Raw genomic sequence first — 16,995 nt, 5'->3', positions numbered from 1 at the left:
GAGGGTTCAGTAGAAAGCTACATCCTTTTATACAGGGTGCGAAGGGACGCAGAAGAAATAGGATTCAGCCTTCTTCTTACTTAGGAGTTTCAAAATATAGAATACAGAGTAACATAGTTGGAAGGGACCTTGTGTGTTTTGTAGCCCAATTCCCTGCTCGAGCAGGAAACCCTGTACCATCGCAAGACAAATGCCTGTCCAATGTCTTCTTGAAAATCTGCAGTGATAAGAGCATCTCAAACTTCTGGATTCCAGCTGTTCCACTAGTTAATCTGTCAGGAAATTTCTCCTTGGTTCTAGGCTGAATATCTCTTTGATAAGTTTTCAACTATTACTTATCTTACCATTGGTGCTTTGGAAAATAGGTTGATATCTTCTCTGTGACAGCCCCTCATTTATTGGAAGGCTCCTGTTACGTCATCCCTAGTTCTTCTCTTCGGTAGGTTAGACCTACTGAGTATCTGCAGTTGTTCTTTATGCTTTAGTCTCCTGCCCCCTAATCATCTTTGTTGTTCTTCTCTGCACTGTTTCTATAGTCTCAGTATCTTTTTTAACATCATGGTGACTAAAACTAGATGTAGTATTCCAAATGTAGTCTTACAGTATAAAGCAGAAATCATACGATCCTTATACTATCCCTCGGCTGATACATCCTAGGACTGCATTGGCTTTTTTGGCAGCTGGAACATACGTGATTGTACCCTAGGACTTAAGGTCCCTCTCAGTTACTGCTGTTGAGCCAGATACTACCTCTTCCATACAGTACATTTATTTATTTTTTTGTGCCTAAGTTCAAAATGTTACTTTTCTCCCCAGTGAACTGCATTTTATTGGATGGGGCCCAGTGTTCAAGCCTGTCAAGATCGTTCTAGACCAAGAGCTATCTTCTAAAGCAGCAGTCACCAAGCGGTGGTCCGTGGTGGTCCACGAGAAAATTTGGGTGGTCCACAGAAAAATTATTTGCATTTTTTATATTGCACTAAATGCTATTTATCTTTTTTAAAAATTCACATTAGTGATCCGTGGGATTTAAAATTATGAATTTGGTAGTCCCTGAGATCCGAAAGGTTGGTGACCCCAGTTCTAAAGCGTTGGCTGTTCCCTCTAACTTGGTGTCATTCCCAAACTTGATGAGTTCCCTTCTATCCCCTCATCTAAACGGTTAACTAAGATTTTGAACACTACCGTATCTAAGGTACTATACCTTGGGGTATAGATGTAGATGTAATCTTGTGAGATTGAGATTCATTAATAATGGAGCTTTTCTTCATCACTAGCTGTGCACACAAAAAAGCTTTTTTAATTACAAGGATTAAAAGGATAATTGAAGTGGGGGGGAAAGGATTTATTTTGAGGAAACCTGTACATAAACAATGACTGCTCAATTGCCCTCAACGAATGTCTTTATTTTATCACAAGGCATTATAAAATAAGAACCACCAGTGAAAGAAAATAAACAAAATATTCCAACAGAAGAAGAAAAAACCCAGCCTACCTAAGAAACCCAGTGGTGTCTCCAGCACATTGAAATTTCTAGATGGAATCAGAACAGAGCTGGAAGGGATCTTGGAGGTCTTCTAGTCCAGCTCCCTGCCAATTAGTGATCTTGTGAATATTAAGAAAATTTCTGTGGAGGATCAGAACTCATTTCCCTCAAAAAGAGCCACTCTAGAGATTCAAGGCCTCAAAATGAGCAAAATACTGAATAAACAAATTCAAACCAACACAAGTCTCTGATCCTGACCATGCCCCCATTCAAATACTTCCACATATTTGAATGTTACTATGTTTAATGCAACTAAAAAGAAAAAGAGCTTCATACATGACTAGAAAGTAATTATACCATTGCTATTTAATTTAATTTAAATCAAATTTAGACGACTTCTTAGTCTTCATCACACTTTAGAAGAGTATAATATGGCCGTATTGCTTGAAAAAAAGATTTTAAACATGCATTTGGGGAGCTTCTCATAATTCTAGGTCCTTTAGAGAGGAATCCTTCATCTCTTCAGCTCTTCTGTGCATGTGATAATTCCCTCAGATTATGAGGCCTTTCACTAAAGAAGGCTCCATGCTTCTCCATACATAGTACCTGCCTCAGATCACAGTTCTACACTGTGGATGCAACTTTGAGTCATTTTTGGAATTCTTCACATCACAGAGGTGGCTCTCCGTCTCATTTGTGATCAGGAGAATCGCAAGTAGTTTTCTGAAATAGTTTTTTTTTAAAACTCAAGCTTATTTATTTTGGTCCCACTGATTTGAAATTGTCACCTTTCTTGTTTGATCATTTGCAATGTCAGCACAGTGGCATCAGTTTGTTATTTTAGTGAGTATCTCTAACTTGGGACAAAAAAGAGAGGGAGGGGGAATCATGAAAAATTAAGAGCAGAAAACCTCTTACTTGTCACTGTTAATGCAATATCACAATTATCTAAGCGGACAATTCAATATCAAATTCCACCTCACTCTAAACTTTGATGGAACTTGAATTCTCTTTGCATTATATATGTATATTTTAAAAAGTCTAGAATCTCTCTGCATTTCCAATTTTTCTGAGGACAAAGAAAAGTATTCTGAGTGTCTGTTAATGAATGACAAAAGGAGGAGAAATAATTGAAAGATTCAGAAAAAGAAGGGAAAATAAAATTCTTTTGAGTGTGATCAAGTGGGAAGAACAAACAAGGGGGGGAGTAAAAATCTCACTTTTGATAATAAAATAAATCATAGTTAAATATAGATACCGCCAATAATCCAGGTCATAATTAAAATGGTATTCCCATTGTTTTTATTTTCATTTCTAAATTCATATCCATCGGTCAGCCAATTGGAAGGGTCAAGCTAAGAAAAAATTCCTGTTGTGGCTCCGTTACCTGAGCCTGTGTCATCGGCAGGAGAGGACTCCAAAAGTGAAGGAGAGGAGTTGGCAGGGCTTCCCTCTCCAGGACCCTCCTCTCTGGCAATGCCTTCGGTGTCCGCCGAAGGGTAAGAGATAGGGCCAGGGCCAAGCACGTCCACGCAGCCACAGGTGGACAGTGATGAGGGAAATGAGTCTTGGCTGGATCCCCAGCAGCGTTGCAGAGATAAGCGCGTGCAACAGAAGAAAAAGCGTGCCAGAGATTAAGCTGAGTCACTGGACCACACCCCACAGGGTATAAAAGGGGGTGAGGTGGCCATTCAGACTCTGTGACAGACAAAACTAACTACTATCGAGTCACATTGCATCTTTGGAAACAACATTATTGGCCTTGGATTTATTTTACAAACTGGACAATTCTTGACTGTGTGTATTTTGTTTATTGAGTAAAGTTCTTGGCAAGCAGCTACTGGGTTGTTGCCAAGCGTCTTATCGGAAGAATTGGTTGTCTGCCAGTTTATTTAACCCCCGGCTGTCTGTTTCTGTGCGTGTGTGAGACAGGGACAGAACAATTCCTTTGCAAGCTCAGTCCCTGTAAATAGGAAAATTCATAAGAATTAACATACATTCCCACCCAAGCGTATCTCTGTATGGGAAATTAAGTCATTTCTCCTCGTAAAGCTCTCTCCAAAATCCATGCATTTATCTTGGCTTCCCCCTTCTGTGGATCTTTTTATGACCAGTAAGGTGAACCCTCTGACTAAAAGACTTTCCACACTCCATGCATTTAAATGGCTTCTCCCCTGTATGGATCCTATTATGGGACATAAAGGCACTGCTCTGACTAAAAGTCTTTCCACACTCCATGCATTTGTATGGTTTCTCCCCTGTGTGGATCCTTTTATGGGAAGTAAGATCACTATGTATTCTGAAGTCCTTTCCACACTCCAAGCATTTATATGGCTTCTCCCCTGTGTGAATCCTTTTGTGGGAAGTAAGACTACTGGATTTGCTGAAGCCCTTTCCGCACTCCATGCATTTAAATGGCTTCTCCCCCGTGTGGATCGTTTTGTGGGAAGTAAGACTACTGGATTTGCTGAAGCCCTTTCCGCATTCCATGCATTTATATGGCTTCTCCCCTGTGTGGATCCTTTTATGATCAGTAAGGTGAACCTTCTGACTAAAAGACTTTCCACATTCCATGCAATTAAATGGCTTCTCCCCTGTGTGAATCATTTTATGGGACATAAAGGCACTGCTCTGACTAAAAGTCTTTCCACACTCCATGCATTTGTATGGTTTCTCCCCTGTGTGGATCCTTTTATGGGAAATAAGACCACCGTGATTTCTGAAGCTTTTTCCACACTCCGTGCATTTGAATGGCTTCTCCCCTGTGTGGATCCTTTGATGGGAAGTAAGGTGATTCCTCTGACTAAAAGACTTTCCACATTCCATGCATTTAAACGGCTTCTCCCCTGTGTGGATCCTTTTATGGAGAGTAAGGAAATTGCTCTGTCTAAAAGTCTTCCCACACTCCATGCATTTGTATGGTTTCTCCCCTGTGTGGATCCTTTTATGGGAAGTAAGACTACTGTGATTTCTGAAGCTTTTTCCACACTCCATGCATTTATATGGCTTCTCCCCTGTGTGGTTCCTTCTATGGGAAGTAAAACCACTGTGATTTCTGAAGCTTTTTCCACACTCCATGCATTTATATGGCTTCTCCCCTGTGTGGATCCTTTTGTGGGAAGTAAGATTATTGGATTTGCTGAAACCCTTTCCACACTCCAAGCATTTATATGGCTTCTCCCCTGTGTGGATTGTTCTGTGGGAAGTAAGACTACTGGATTTGCTGAAGCTTTTTCTACACTCCATGCATTTATATGGCTTCTCCCCTGTGTGGATCCTTTTATGGGAAGTAAAATCACTATATATTCTGAAGTCCTTTCCACACTCCAAGCATTTATATGGCTTCTCCCCCATGTGAATCCTTTTGTGGGAAGTAAGATTACTGGATTTGCTGAAACCCTTTCCACACTCCATGCATTTGAATGGCTTCTCCCCTGTGTGGATCCTTTTGTGGAGAGTAAGGAAACTGGTCCGACTAAAAGGTTTTCCACAGTCCATGCATTTATATGGTTTCTTCCCTGTGTGGATCCCTTTATGGGAAGCAAGTTTATGGTGTTGCCCAAAGTTCTTTCCACATTCCATGCATTTAAATGGCTTCTCCTGTGTGTGGATCCTTTGATGGCTAGTAAGGTGATTGCTCCGACTAAAAGACTTTCCACATTCTACGCATTTGTATGGTTTCTCCCCTGTGTGGATCCTTTGATGGAAAATAAGGCCACTGGGTTGGCTGAAGTTCTTTCCACACTCCATGCATTTGTATGGTTTCTCCCCTGTGTGGACTCTTTTATGGATAGTAAGATTTTTGCTGCGTCTAAAGGTCTTTCCACACTCCGTGCATTGATAGGGCTTCTCTCCTGTGTGGATACTTTTATGGGATGTAAGATTACTCTCTTTGCTGAAGCCCTTTCCACACTCTATGCATTTATATGGCTTCTCCCCTGTGTGGTTCTTTTTCTGAGCAGTAAAAGTCTTCCTTTCACAGAAGCTCTTTCCATTCTCCAAGCCTTTCTCCGGATCCTCCCCAATGGAAAGACTTTTATGTGATGTTAGAGACCCATTTCCCTGAGAAAATGGGAAAGTCCAATTGCAATTTTTTCCATTGTCTTTGCATATATAATCTTGTCCTTTGGATGTGGATGGATAGTGTTCATTTACCTCTAATGTGTCTTTGGATAGTTTTACACCTTTTCCTATATATTTTTTCTGTATTTTTCCCCCTTCCTCAAGAAACTCCTGTATGTGAGCCTCAGTGGAAGATGAGCTTTCCTTATTCCAATTATTTGAGGGGTTTTTTCTCTCGTGCCTTTGGAATTCCATTTGAATTGCAGGCTTCTTCATTATGTCTCTATGTCTGAGCACTTTGAATGATTCCCTTGACTCTTTATGGTCCTGCTCATTATTACCTTCAAGGGGAAAGAGAAATAAATATGATAGCCAGGTGTTAGAAAAAGATCAATCAGTCGGAAGTCATCATTATTGCTTTCTGAAATACTTCAAATTCTAAGATATAGCATGTTTGGTTGCTTACAATGGTGTAAATGATAATTCTCATATTAATGAAGCATAAACGATTTAAGAATAGCAAACATTCTTTTTGTTTATAATTATACATACATATTCAAATCTCAACAAGAGTCAGGTCTGAGTTAAAGAAAAATCAGAGGAAGCATCCAAAGATCCAAGTGAAGCCAGCTCTAATTTCATTCGGTTCATGCCTTGCCTCTGACCCTGTTTCCCCCTCCCCCCCAAGGTGTGTCATCAGTCACATTCCCCAATGAAGCAATTTCGCAGGTCATAGAAGTCACTCCCTCTGGCCATTACAGGTCTCCGTGGAGATGGCCTTGGCTTTGCCCGGCTAGGATGTGCTTTGTTTTGACTGAGGTGTGAATTCCTCAGTGTAGCTGCAAGGTGCGATTTCCCATCCCGCTGCCTATCGCAACTCGGGAGCAGATCAGGAAAGCTTCGCGAGTTAAGAGTGTGTCCCCCCCCCGACTTGGTTGGGTTCTTTTCATGGAACCTGGCTATGAGGCGATCAGCTTGGATGTTTCTGCTCTTTACCCAGGACGCCTCCAATAGAGGGTAGCCCTTGATTAAATATTGGAGTTGCCCCCTGTGCCATCTAGAGTCGAGGATGTGTTGCATCTTGTAATGGGTTTGGCCCCCTATGACCACTGGATCCGGGGGCTCATGGGGTCATGGTCTCAGGGTTAACCTGACCACTGGTTTCAAGAGGCTCCTGTGGAATACCAGATGTATTTTTCCCAGCAGTCAGGGCAGTTTCAATTGCTACATGACTGGGTTGACAATCTTTACTATGGGGAATGGCCACACAAATTTAGCTTCTTGCTAGGGAGCTTCAACTTTAAGTATTTTGTGGAGAAGTAGATCTTTTCCCCCAAATGGAATGGCCGTTGTGGGGCTCAGTGTTTGTCTGCCTGTTGCTTATAGGTCTGTGCTGCTTTAGCTAGCACTTTCTTGATGTTTTTCCATGCCACTTTTATCGTTGACAGCCAATCAGTCAAACTGACTGAGAAGGGGGTTCCCTTGGGTATTCTGGCATTGGGATGAAGTCCATACCACTTACTACCTTGAAAGGGTTTAATGCTGTGCTACTATGAACAGCATTAGTGTAAGCAACCTTTGCGAATGACCGAAGGTCCACCCAATTGGATTGTTGGTAGTTCACATAGCACCTCAGGTACTGTTCTACCATAGTGTTAAGTCTCTCCATCCCACCATTGTTACTCGGATGGAAAGTCGAGCTAAGGCCCTGGGACGACCCAATGGACCGCAAAAACTCCTTCCAGAATTTAGCCATGAACTGGACCCCTCTGTCCGAGATGATTCTGCGCGGTATTCCATGCAGGTGGTTGATGTGCTTCAGGAAGAATCTGGCTAGATGGCGAGCTGAGGGTAGTCTGCTGCAGGGTATGAAGTGTGCCTGCTTGGAGAATAAGTCAACCACAGTCCAGGTCACTGTGTTCCCCCCACCCCCCCGCTGTTTGGCAACTCGGCTATAAAGTTGAGATTTCCTCCCATGGTCTTGTTGGCTCTACCACCTGTTGCAGCAACCCGGAGGTGTGTGTGTGTGGTTTCCTGATCTCTTTTTCATAGTGGCACAGATGGTGCAGCAACTGTCCACGTCTTTCTTCATGCTAGGCCCCAGAATTGTCTCCTCACTAAGTGTAAAATTTTTAGGAATCCAAAATGGTCCGCCATGGCTTCTCCAGAGGACTGAGGTGTGTAGGGACTAGGGGACTTAAAATTTCACCCCCTTCCATACTAGGTCCTCCCTTTTTGTCAAGATGTGTTAGTTGTCACGGAACCAGGGGTCTGCTTCCAGTTCGGTTTTGAGTTTCGCGGTTAAATCGCTTGCAAATTGGCCTTGCCGGTTTCGGTGTTGGCGGCAGATGGTCACTTGGACTGCAGCTTGGGTAAGGGGAATGATGGTCTCTACTACCTCCTCCTGTCCGCATTTGTATTGAGGAATGCAGGAGAGGGCGTCAGCTAGGAAATTCTTCTCCCCTGGGATGTGTTTTAGCATGAAGTTGAATCGGTTGAAGTATTGAGCCCAGCATACTTGTTGGTGCGATAGCTTCCGCAGGGTACTAAGGGCCTCCAAATTCTTATGGTCAGTCCAGACTTCAAACAGTTTCTCCTCCCCTTCCAAAGGTGGCATCAAGTTAGTAGTGCCCATCTTACTCCAAAAGCCTCCTTTTCCCACACTGCCTATCATCTTTCCATGTCAGTGAGTTTACAGAGGTATAGGCATAAAGTTGTAGTTTTCCCTGGCAGCTTCTTTGGAGTAATACGATTCCCACCGCCACGTCACTGGCATCTGCTTGGATGACGAAGGGTTGTTCAGGGTTGAGATGTTTCAGTATAGGTTCTTCTGCAAAGAGCTTTTTTAGTGTTTCAAATGCCTCTTGCCAAGTTAGGTCCCACTGGAGGGGTTGCCCCAGGTGGGGCTTCATCCTTGGGCTCCCTGTTTTTAGGAGGTCTGTCATGGGTTTGGTAATTTTCGCAAAGGAGGGGATGAATTGTCTATAAAAGTTTGCGAATCCCAGGAAACTTGGTGACTGTCTGCAGGTTCAAGGGGGTTGCCACTCTAGGACAGCTTGGCTGGGTCCATCTCTATCCCTTTGTTTGACACTCAGTAGCCCAGGTAATCTAATGAAATTGGCATTTTGGCAGTTTGACGTATAAGTTTGCCACCAAAAGTTTTTCAAGCACCTGGCGGACTAGGGGTATGTGGTCCTCTATAGTCTCAGTAAAGATGAGGATGTCATCCAGGTAGACAAGGACCCCTTGTAGAGGTGCTCATGCAGCACCTCATTTATTAACTGCATAAACACCGCCGGGGCGGGGGGGAGGGCTGCAGTCCGAAAGGCATTACTTTGAATGGAAAGCTTCCTAGGGGGCAGTTGAAAGCTGTTTTCCATTCATCTCCCTCCCTGATTTGGGCTCGGTAATATGCTTCTCTGAGGTCTAGTTTAGTAAAGACCTTTCCTTTGGCTAAGTGGGACAGCATGTCCTTCATGAGAGGGAGGGGGTATAGGTTGTGCACACACATGCCATTAATCCAGGCATAATCTCATAGCTCCATCTTTTTTTTCTTGGCTCGATGAACCCTCTTGCTAGGTTTTTGTCTATGTATTTGCGCATTTCTTGCATTTCCCGGGGCGCCATGGCATACAGTTTGGATTTGGGAAGCTTGGCAGCGGGGATGATTTTGATGGCACAGTCCGTTGCGTGGTGGCGGTGGGGTAGGATATCACACTCAGTTTCACTGAACACTTCAGCAAGGTCCTTTTATTCTCCAGGGATCCGTTCGGCCTCTAGGGTTTGTTCAGAGTGGGGCTCTAGGGGGAGTTTCCTGTATGGGCGATGCCTCTATTTGCTGGTGTGGAGGGGGTTGGGGTCCTCTTGCTATTCTCAGCCTCGTTTCCCCTTGCCACCAGATGGTTGGGCCCCACTTGTGGGGATCCCCAAGATGATCGTCTCTATCATTTTGGGAGTTTTACAAATCAAATTGACTCCCAGTGGTCTGCTAGTTCTAGCCTCACTGGTTCAGTCAGGTGGGTGGTGTGGGCTCCCCCCAATAGGGATCCGTTGACCTGCTCAAGCTTAATTGGGTGGGCCAATTTCTTCACTCTAATCCCCAGTTTCAGGACCGTGGGTATGTTAATCAAACATCTAGTTCAGCCTGAGTCTATTAGGGCTTTGAACGTGCCTGGAATCCCTGTTTTGCAGGCTGTGAGATATATCGGGAAGATGAAAGGGTGGATAGTTTCACTCACCATCAGGTCATTTTCCCCCTTGTCTTCACTGTCATAGGGTTCCAGCGATTGGTCGTCAGCTGGAGTCCCCTCCTCTCCACCTCCCCCCTCGGCAGCCTGAAGGGCTTTTTGGGACTTGTCAGTGGCATGCCTGGGGCCTCGTTCCAGTTGTGCCCTGGGTGGTGGCTCTGGTTGGGTTTCGGAGCTGAAGTTGTGCAAGCTGATGCAAAGTGGCCTATCCCTCCACATCTGTAGCATTTCAACTGGCCTTGGGGAAGGATTGGTCTTGGGGCCAGTTAGATTACTGTGGCATCCCGTCAGCCAGGTGGTCTCTGCTCAGGTTCTCCTCTCTCTCTGGGACCTGGTTGCCTCCACATTTCATTGGCGCGCAAACTGCAGTCATTCTTTATGGCTACTCGAAACCAGTCAGAGTCGGTTGGGAATGTCCCAATAGACAGTGTCTTGGCTAATTTGCTTGTCTAGGCTTTCTCTGAAGAAATGGACTAGTAGTTCCTCCAGCCATGGCGGTAACTTTCCCATGACCCTTCTGAACTCACAGATGTGTTAATGGGTTGCCCTCTCTGCTTTAAATTCCAAAACTCATCCTCCGCATATTGATCCTCCTCCACCTCTTTGACACTGGCTTCTAGCTCTTATAGGAATTTGTCAATATCCTGAAGCTGGTGGGGGGGAAGCTCTCCTCCTATGGAGGGCTGCTAGCCATTGTTTTGCTTTTCCCTCTAATCCCATAGCAATGGCGTTCACCATGGCTCTATGCGATGGGCAGAGGTGTCCATAACAATCTAGATGGACTCCAGCAGAGTCAAGGAATAGAGCCAGTTGATCTGGGTCCCCATCAAACTTCCCCCTGAATCAAAGCAACTTGTTCAACACTGCCAGCCCCTCATCTTGTTGGGCCCCATCTGCCTGCGCCTGGTATGCTTGGCGGTCTCCATTGGCTCTAGCTCGTGGAGGAGGGGTTCGCCCTGCAGGGCGGTTTGTGGCGCAGGGGAGCCACTGGCTGCAGCCTTGGGCTCAGTGTCCTTCTGGCAGGTGAAGGGGGGCTGTGTTCTCGTTTGCCTCTTCACTTTTGGGCAGGTGGGTGCACGTGGGCGTCCTGGGATTGCTCCAAAGTTCGATTCAGCTCAAATTTAGGGCTGGTTAATCAGAGATTAGCAGGTTGGATTGGGCTTCTTCTCACTTCCTGGAGTTTGATTGCACCCTCCCATCTCCTTTCCCCTTTCTTTTGGGCGGTACGACGGCCCCTCATCACAAGGGGTGCCTCATTCGAATTCTTCCCTCAATTGTTCCAAAAATTCATCTAGTGTTCCAAGTAGGGATTTTGGGGTTCTGACCTCTTCTCACTCCTTCATCCACTCCAATCTTCCTAGCCCGCTTATGGCTTGCCCCAAACAACGGGAGCTAGGGTAGGGGAATTCGACCTTGACTGCCTTAGGGAATCCCCCCCCCCCCCAATACTCATTCCTTTCTTCTTCGGTCACTGAGGCTGGCAGTTTCCATGGTCAGAGATGGCTGCACTTGGGTTCCGATTGGGTTGCTGGCTTCTGGACTTCCCTCGATGGGGGTAGGATCTGCCTCCTTCTGGATTGCCAGAAGCAGGCTTTCTTCGGAGATTCCGCCCTCTGCCATGGTGGCCTGAGTTTCTCCATGCACCCCAAGTATCAGAGAGCAAGTGAAGAGTCCACGGCTCAGGAATCCCAGTCATTTTTGGTTAGTTTTGAGAGATCTGGCTTGATGTCAGAGTTCCGACCAATGCTCTAATAAAATCAGGAGCCTCAAACATTTTGCAAGAAAAGCCCAGCTGTTTATTAGGAGTGCCATGTTGGCATGACTTAAGTGAAGCCAGCTCTGACTTCACCCAGTTCGTGCCTTGCCTCTGACCCTGTTGCCCCCTCACCCCAAGGTGTGTCACCAGTCACATTCCCCAACAAAACAATTTCATGGGTTGTAGAAGTCACTCCCTCCGGCTGTTGCGGGTCTCCGTGGAGGTGGCCTTGACTTTGGCCAGCTAGGAAGTGTTTTGTTTTGACTGAGGTGTGAATTCCTCAGTGCACCTGCGAGGCAGGATTTCCTATCCTCCTGCCTATGGCAACATGGGAGTAGGTCAGGAAAGCTTTGCAAGTTGACAATGGAATTATTTGAGCCAAAAAAGCTGAAATCTGTGATGGAGTTTAGCATTACTTCAAGTCGAGGAATTATTTTGTCCCTGACATGTTTAAATAGAAATAGAAAATACATCAGATGTGAAATGGCAAAGGATGCATCTAAACAGAACACCACGAATCTATTTCCTTCCTAGAAGCAGGAGAATGGCATATTTCTACCTGCTTCCTCTCAAGAGATATCTGAGATTTGTTAAAATAAGAAACAGCCAGTGATTTCCAACTACAAAATGTCTTCCTTAAGTCTCTGACTGGAGAATAAGAAACACCCTTACCAAGAGAGGCCACATTCCTGTAATTTTCCAGCATGACTTCCCAATGCAGAGCTTTTTGGTCAGGATCCAGCACAGATGATTCCTCCTCGGAGAAATACACAGCCACCTCCTCGAAGGAGACAAGGCCCTCCTGACAGGGAAAGAGAGTACACAAAAGGTCCAGGAGGAATTGTAAAAAAACTGGTCCTATTGTTTATAAATTCCCATAGCAAAGCTATGCACTGTTGTTTTTTTTTTATTTGATTTATATGCCGCCCTTCTCTGGAGACTCAGGGCGGCTTACAATGCGTTAAGCAATAGCCTTCAAACTTTTGTATATTTATACAAAGTCAGCTTATTGCCCCCACAAACTGGGTCCTCATTTTACCTACCTTAGAAAGGATGGAAGGCTGAGTCAGCTTTGAGCCTGGTGAGATTCGAACTTATAGTAATTGCAGACAGCTGGTGTTAATCACAATGCTTTTAGTCTGCTGAGCCACCAGCAGACCTTCTCACTAAGGTAAATGGCTCTGCTAAGTAGCATTCCAGGGTTTATGTGAGAAAACAGAAACAGAAAAGGTTTGGATTGAAGAAATGTTTGGGTAGGTTTTATCAATATTACTGATTCTCTAGGAATTTCACTGGCATTCACTGAAAGTAACAGCAGTTTCCTTCTGGACTGATTGAACTATCATCATCCATCCCTCCATCCACCCACCCTCCAGCAAACATCAAAGATGTCTGGAATCAATTGGTATTTTGGGGCTTCAAAACTCCATCTATCAGTGACCCCATCCTTCCTATGTTTGCGGAAGAAAACATTTCTGTGTTTGGAAGGGGGATTCTTTGCTGCATTTTAGTAAATGTCTCATGGTGTCCCAAGAAAGAGCAATCCTGTCTATCCTCAACACCTTCATGAAAGTGCTGGCAGAGCCCAGCTGGGAATTTGCTTCTGCTCCTCCTCACATTGTAAGAAAGCTGCTTGTAGTCTGAAACATCAACTGAATGGAAGACAACAAAGCGGAAGAAATTTCCTGAGGAAGAATTTTTTTAGCTTGTGCAAAGCTGGACTGTTTGGCCTCCAAATTCAGGCAGAAATCAAGGTATTAGAATTTACTTTGCAAGCCAAAAGTACCTTCATTAAAAAGCTTTTTAAAAAAAATGGTAATTGCCAATGAGAATATTTAGACAGTTTTCAGCATCCTTGCACAAATTCAAGTCAAAGAGATACAAAAAAATGTAATTAGCATAACTACAATTATAATAATAATCGGACACAATTAGCAGTTATTTGAAGTACTGGTTTTAAAAAAAGAGTTCATAAAAAGAACCTACTTCAACTTTTAATCCTGCTCAAGAACACAAAAATAAGCCAACTCAAACAAGAAGGAAAAATGGAAGGAGACTCTCTACATACATCAGCTTGACTTTCTGAAGGAAAAGGGGAATACAATTCTAATAAATAAATTTCCTCTTACTTGAACTGGAGTTTCAACCACTGTTTCAGTTCTACCATCAAGAAGGGTCAACTTCCTTCTATTCTTCCCTGTGAGGGAGACAGAAGTTTAAACTGCATAATTCATAACGTAGGAGGTGGTGTTCTATAGAAGAGAAGATATACAGAAGATGAGACAGCTGAGATCTCTCTGCGGAATGGGAGAGCCCTGTATTACCTGTGATAGTGTCTTGATTTGCATCATCCTGAGAGATCCTCGTGCAAAACATTTTGAGAGATGAATCTGATGGATGCCCCCTTCCCTCAGGATCTCTGATCTCCATCATGAAGGACTTGAAAAAGTAGGCAGGAAACAAGAAGAATAAATGGACAATACACATCAAGATTCTTCTTCTGTAAACACCATTTTGAAGTTCCAGAATCCATCAGTAAGGTTGGAAATTGGAAAAGAACAACTATCACTAATAACAAAACAACGTCCTACAAGAATTATCAGAGTATCTCCGCATATAATGAATGCCAAAGAATTCTGTGTAAACAAGGGTTAAGAATTCAAACACAGATTTAGTCTATTAGATTTCATCAATTCTGAGCTCCCAAATAAAAGTCTCTCACCTGCAACTCAACCTCCTCCTTCTTCTCCTCCGTCTGGCTCAGGAGGAAGCCTTCCACCAGGGCCACCGCCTGGGAGCTGGTCTCTGCTCCACACTCCCGCACCCAGCTCTCCATCTGCAGGGGCAGAAGCGCCAGGAACTGCTCCAAAACAACCAGGTCCAGCATCTGCGCTTTTGTGTGCTTTTCTGGTCTCAGCCATCGACTACAAAAGGAATGGAGTCGGCTGCAAAGTCCTCGGGGACCTTCATCCTCCTTGTATTGGAAGTTCCTGAAGTTCCAGGGCTGAATTTTTGAAAGGGTGGTTTTCTCCTCCAGGCTCTTCTGTCCAGTTCTTGCACAGATCTCCCCATAGCTCCCAGGGTGAAGACCAGAAGGGCCTTTTCCATTTCCCTCACTTGCTAAAGATTGGCTTTTCATTCTTTCTCTGTCCTGTAGTGCAACTCCAAAGGGGTCCAGGGAATCTTGTGGATCTCCAAACACCTTTCTATTCATAGTACCATTCCTGTAGCTACAGGTCAGGCAAGTCTTTCAGCCATTTGTCCAATTTTTTGCCTCCAGCAGAGGGTGTTACAAATGGATTCCCCAATTTCTATGGTATATCTGAGATTAATGAGAAAGCGGTGGATTTAACTGTGAAGAACCCACATTCCAAAATGAAAGAAGTAATTTCCTGAGCTAGTACAGGATTACAGTGGCATTGAGCACTTAATCCTTGTATATGAATCTGTGTTTGGTACAAACTTTGGGGCTTGCATCTATTATGGACATGGAACACTGAATAAATGCATTTTGCATCATTTTCAGTTGCTTTTTTCTCAGAAAGTAGGGCTTGCTTTATAATAAATCTAAATCTGTGTTTACCTACAAGGGGGTTTAGAGAAACTCTAACAGGTGAACAAACCATTAAAGTTCACTTTAAAAAAAATAAAATGCAAAAAAGTGACTTGCTTTGATTGTTCCCTTTCTTCAGGCTTTGCTTTTTAAGAGCCAAATCACACAATTGCATCCAGGTAGGTTGACAAAAATACCCAGAATACAAACAGGCTAAGCAACCGTTCACATGAGACACCGGGGTTGGGGATGTCCTGGTTCACTCACCCTCCTAAGAGAAATTGAACTCCGGAGGATCCAACCCTATTTTAGTCTCCTCCAGCACAGAAGGAGAAGGCGGGCACAGTCTCCTCCAGTTCCTCCCTTGCAACCATGTTCTTCTTTCCTGCTCCATTTTTGCCCTCCAAGCTCTCCCCATCTCCGACCTCGGAGCTTTCTCCAGGCTATGGGGGGTGAAGGATTCCCCAGGACCCTCCCTCCTCTCTGGGGATTTGTTCCTGAGCACCGCTTCCCTCTGCCTGCCACCTGCGTGGAGAGGGGCGGCAGGGAAACATGGGATCCAGGATCTCCCACCCCAGGACTCAGAAGATTGAACCTGCATGGGGACTTGGCTTCTGCCCCTTCCTTCTCTAGCACCAGCAGCTCTGCAACCCCCCACCCCCCTCCCCCCTCTTTGCACGCGGAGACACTTCTCACACTCACACCCGCCACTTACTCTTCCCGCCTCTAGTTCTTCTCCCTTCAAGGCTTTCCGGCACCCATTTACACCTCCTGCGAAGCTCAAAGGGTTAAATAGAGACGGAGTGTGGCGTCAGATCCAGTGAGCTCACTTCCCTCCCATTCTCCTATGGTAAATCACCTCTGGCCTTCGCCCTCCAGTGGCCGAATGGTGAATCGCACGGCGTCCGCTTCTCTTTTCTGAGGGACTCACCTGTCGGATTCTTGTGTGCACGGAAGGTGCTTATGCAAATAGTGGAAACGGTGCATTTTCCATCAGGGCCCAGAAAGGAGGAGGCCGTTTTCCCCCGATCAATAACCCTTTTTTATCCAATTGCTTCTGACAGTGTTACCCCGATGTGCACCCTTTCACTTTTAAGGAGAGTTCTGTAGAAAGCTATATCCTTTTACACAGGGAGTGAAGGGACACAGAAGAAATAAGATTCAGCCTTCTTCTTACTTAAGAGTTTCAAAATATAGAATACAGGCTAACATAGTTGGAAGGGACCTTGCGTGTTTTGTAGCCCAATTTTCTGCTGGAGGAGGAAACTCTGCACCATCTCAGAGAAATGCCTGTCCAATGTCTTCTTGAAAACCTGCAGTGATAAAAGCACCCAAAACTTCTGGAGACCAGCTGTTCCACTAGTTAATTGCTGTGTAAGGAAATTTCTCCTTGGTTCTAGGCTGGATATCTCTTTGATAAGTTTTCATCTATTATTTATCTTACCATTGGTGCTTTGGAAAATAGGTTGACATCTTCTCTGTGACAGCCCCTCATGTATTGGAAGGCTCCTGTTACATCATCCCTAGTTCTTCTCATTACATTAGAACCCAGTTCCTGCATCTGTTCTTGTTTTAGTCTCCTGCCCTTTAATCATCTTTGACATTTTTCTTTGCACACTTTGTAGAGTTATTGCTGTTGAGCCAGATACCACCACTTCCATACATTTATTATTTTCTTCCCTAAATTTAAACCCTGAACTGCATTTATTGGATACAGCCCAGTGTTCAAATCTGTCAAGATTCTTCTGGACCATGAGCCTATCTTCTAAAGCGTTGGCTATTCCCTCTAGCTTGCTGTTGTCCCCAAATTTGATGAGTTTCCTTCTATTCCCCCCATCTAAATTGTTAATGAAGATTTTGAAGAGTACTGTGTCTCAGGCAGAACCTCATT

At 44.5% G+C, this 16,995-nt stretch overlaps 2 protein-coding genes across 6 annotated transcripts in view; both read right to left on the bottom strand.

The window, feature by feature from the left end:
• Nucleotides 1-1,385: 1,385 nt before the first annotated feature.
• On the bottom strand, nt 1,386-15,897 carry LOC148115569 (zinc finger protein 213-like). 5 transcript variants are annotated; one of them, XR_015731685.1, is made up of 5 exons: nt 15,820-15,897; nt 14,274-14,873; nt 13,681-13,990; nt 12,224-12,353; nt 1,386-3,449 (listed from the first exon to the last, which is right to left on the bottom strand). XR_015731685.1 is itself a non-coding variant. In XM_087883767.1 (5 exons), the coding sequence occupies exons 1-5, from the start codon at nt 14,763-14,765 to the stop codon at nt 11,982-11,984; spliced, it is 816 nt and encodes a 271-aa protein (XP_087739893.1). In that variant the 5' UTR covers nt 14,766-15,830; the 3' UTR covers nt 11,864-11,981. The 5 variants fall into 5 exon arrangements, 2 of the variants coding, with proteins under 2 accessions (XP_087739893.1, XP_087739894.1); XR_015731687.1 differs by lacking the exon at nt 1,386-3,449 and adding an exon at nt 11,569-11,992; XM_087883767.1 differs by lacking the exon at nt 1,386-3,449 and adding an exon at nt 11,864-11,992 and having other exon boundaries at nt 13,681-13,748; nt 13,876-13,990; nt 14,274-15,830.
• Nucleotides 1,386-16,995, bottom strand: part of LOC117660034 (uncharacterized) — a 34,074-nt gene continuing 18,464 nt past the window's right edge. The window contains 2 exon segments of the mRNA XM_087883782.1: nt 1,386-3,576; nt 3,578-5,548. Of these exon segments, the coding sequence (XP_087739908.1) occupies nt 3,475-3,576; nt 3,578-5,548 (2,073 nt within the window). The 3' untranslated portion in view covers nt 1,386-3,474.

The sequence above is a fragment of the Pantherophis guttatus genome, chromosome 2 (assembly GCF_059756535.1).
Source record: "Pantherophis guttatus breed Tessera chromosome 2, ASM5975653v1, whole genome shotgun sequence".
NCBI lineage: Eukaryota > Metazoa > Chordata > Lepidosauria > Squamata > Colubridae > Pantherophis > Pantherophis guttatus.
Note: the sequence above shows the minus strand (reverse complement) of the source record. Positions and strands in the feature narration are given on the sequence as shown.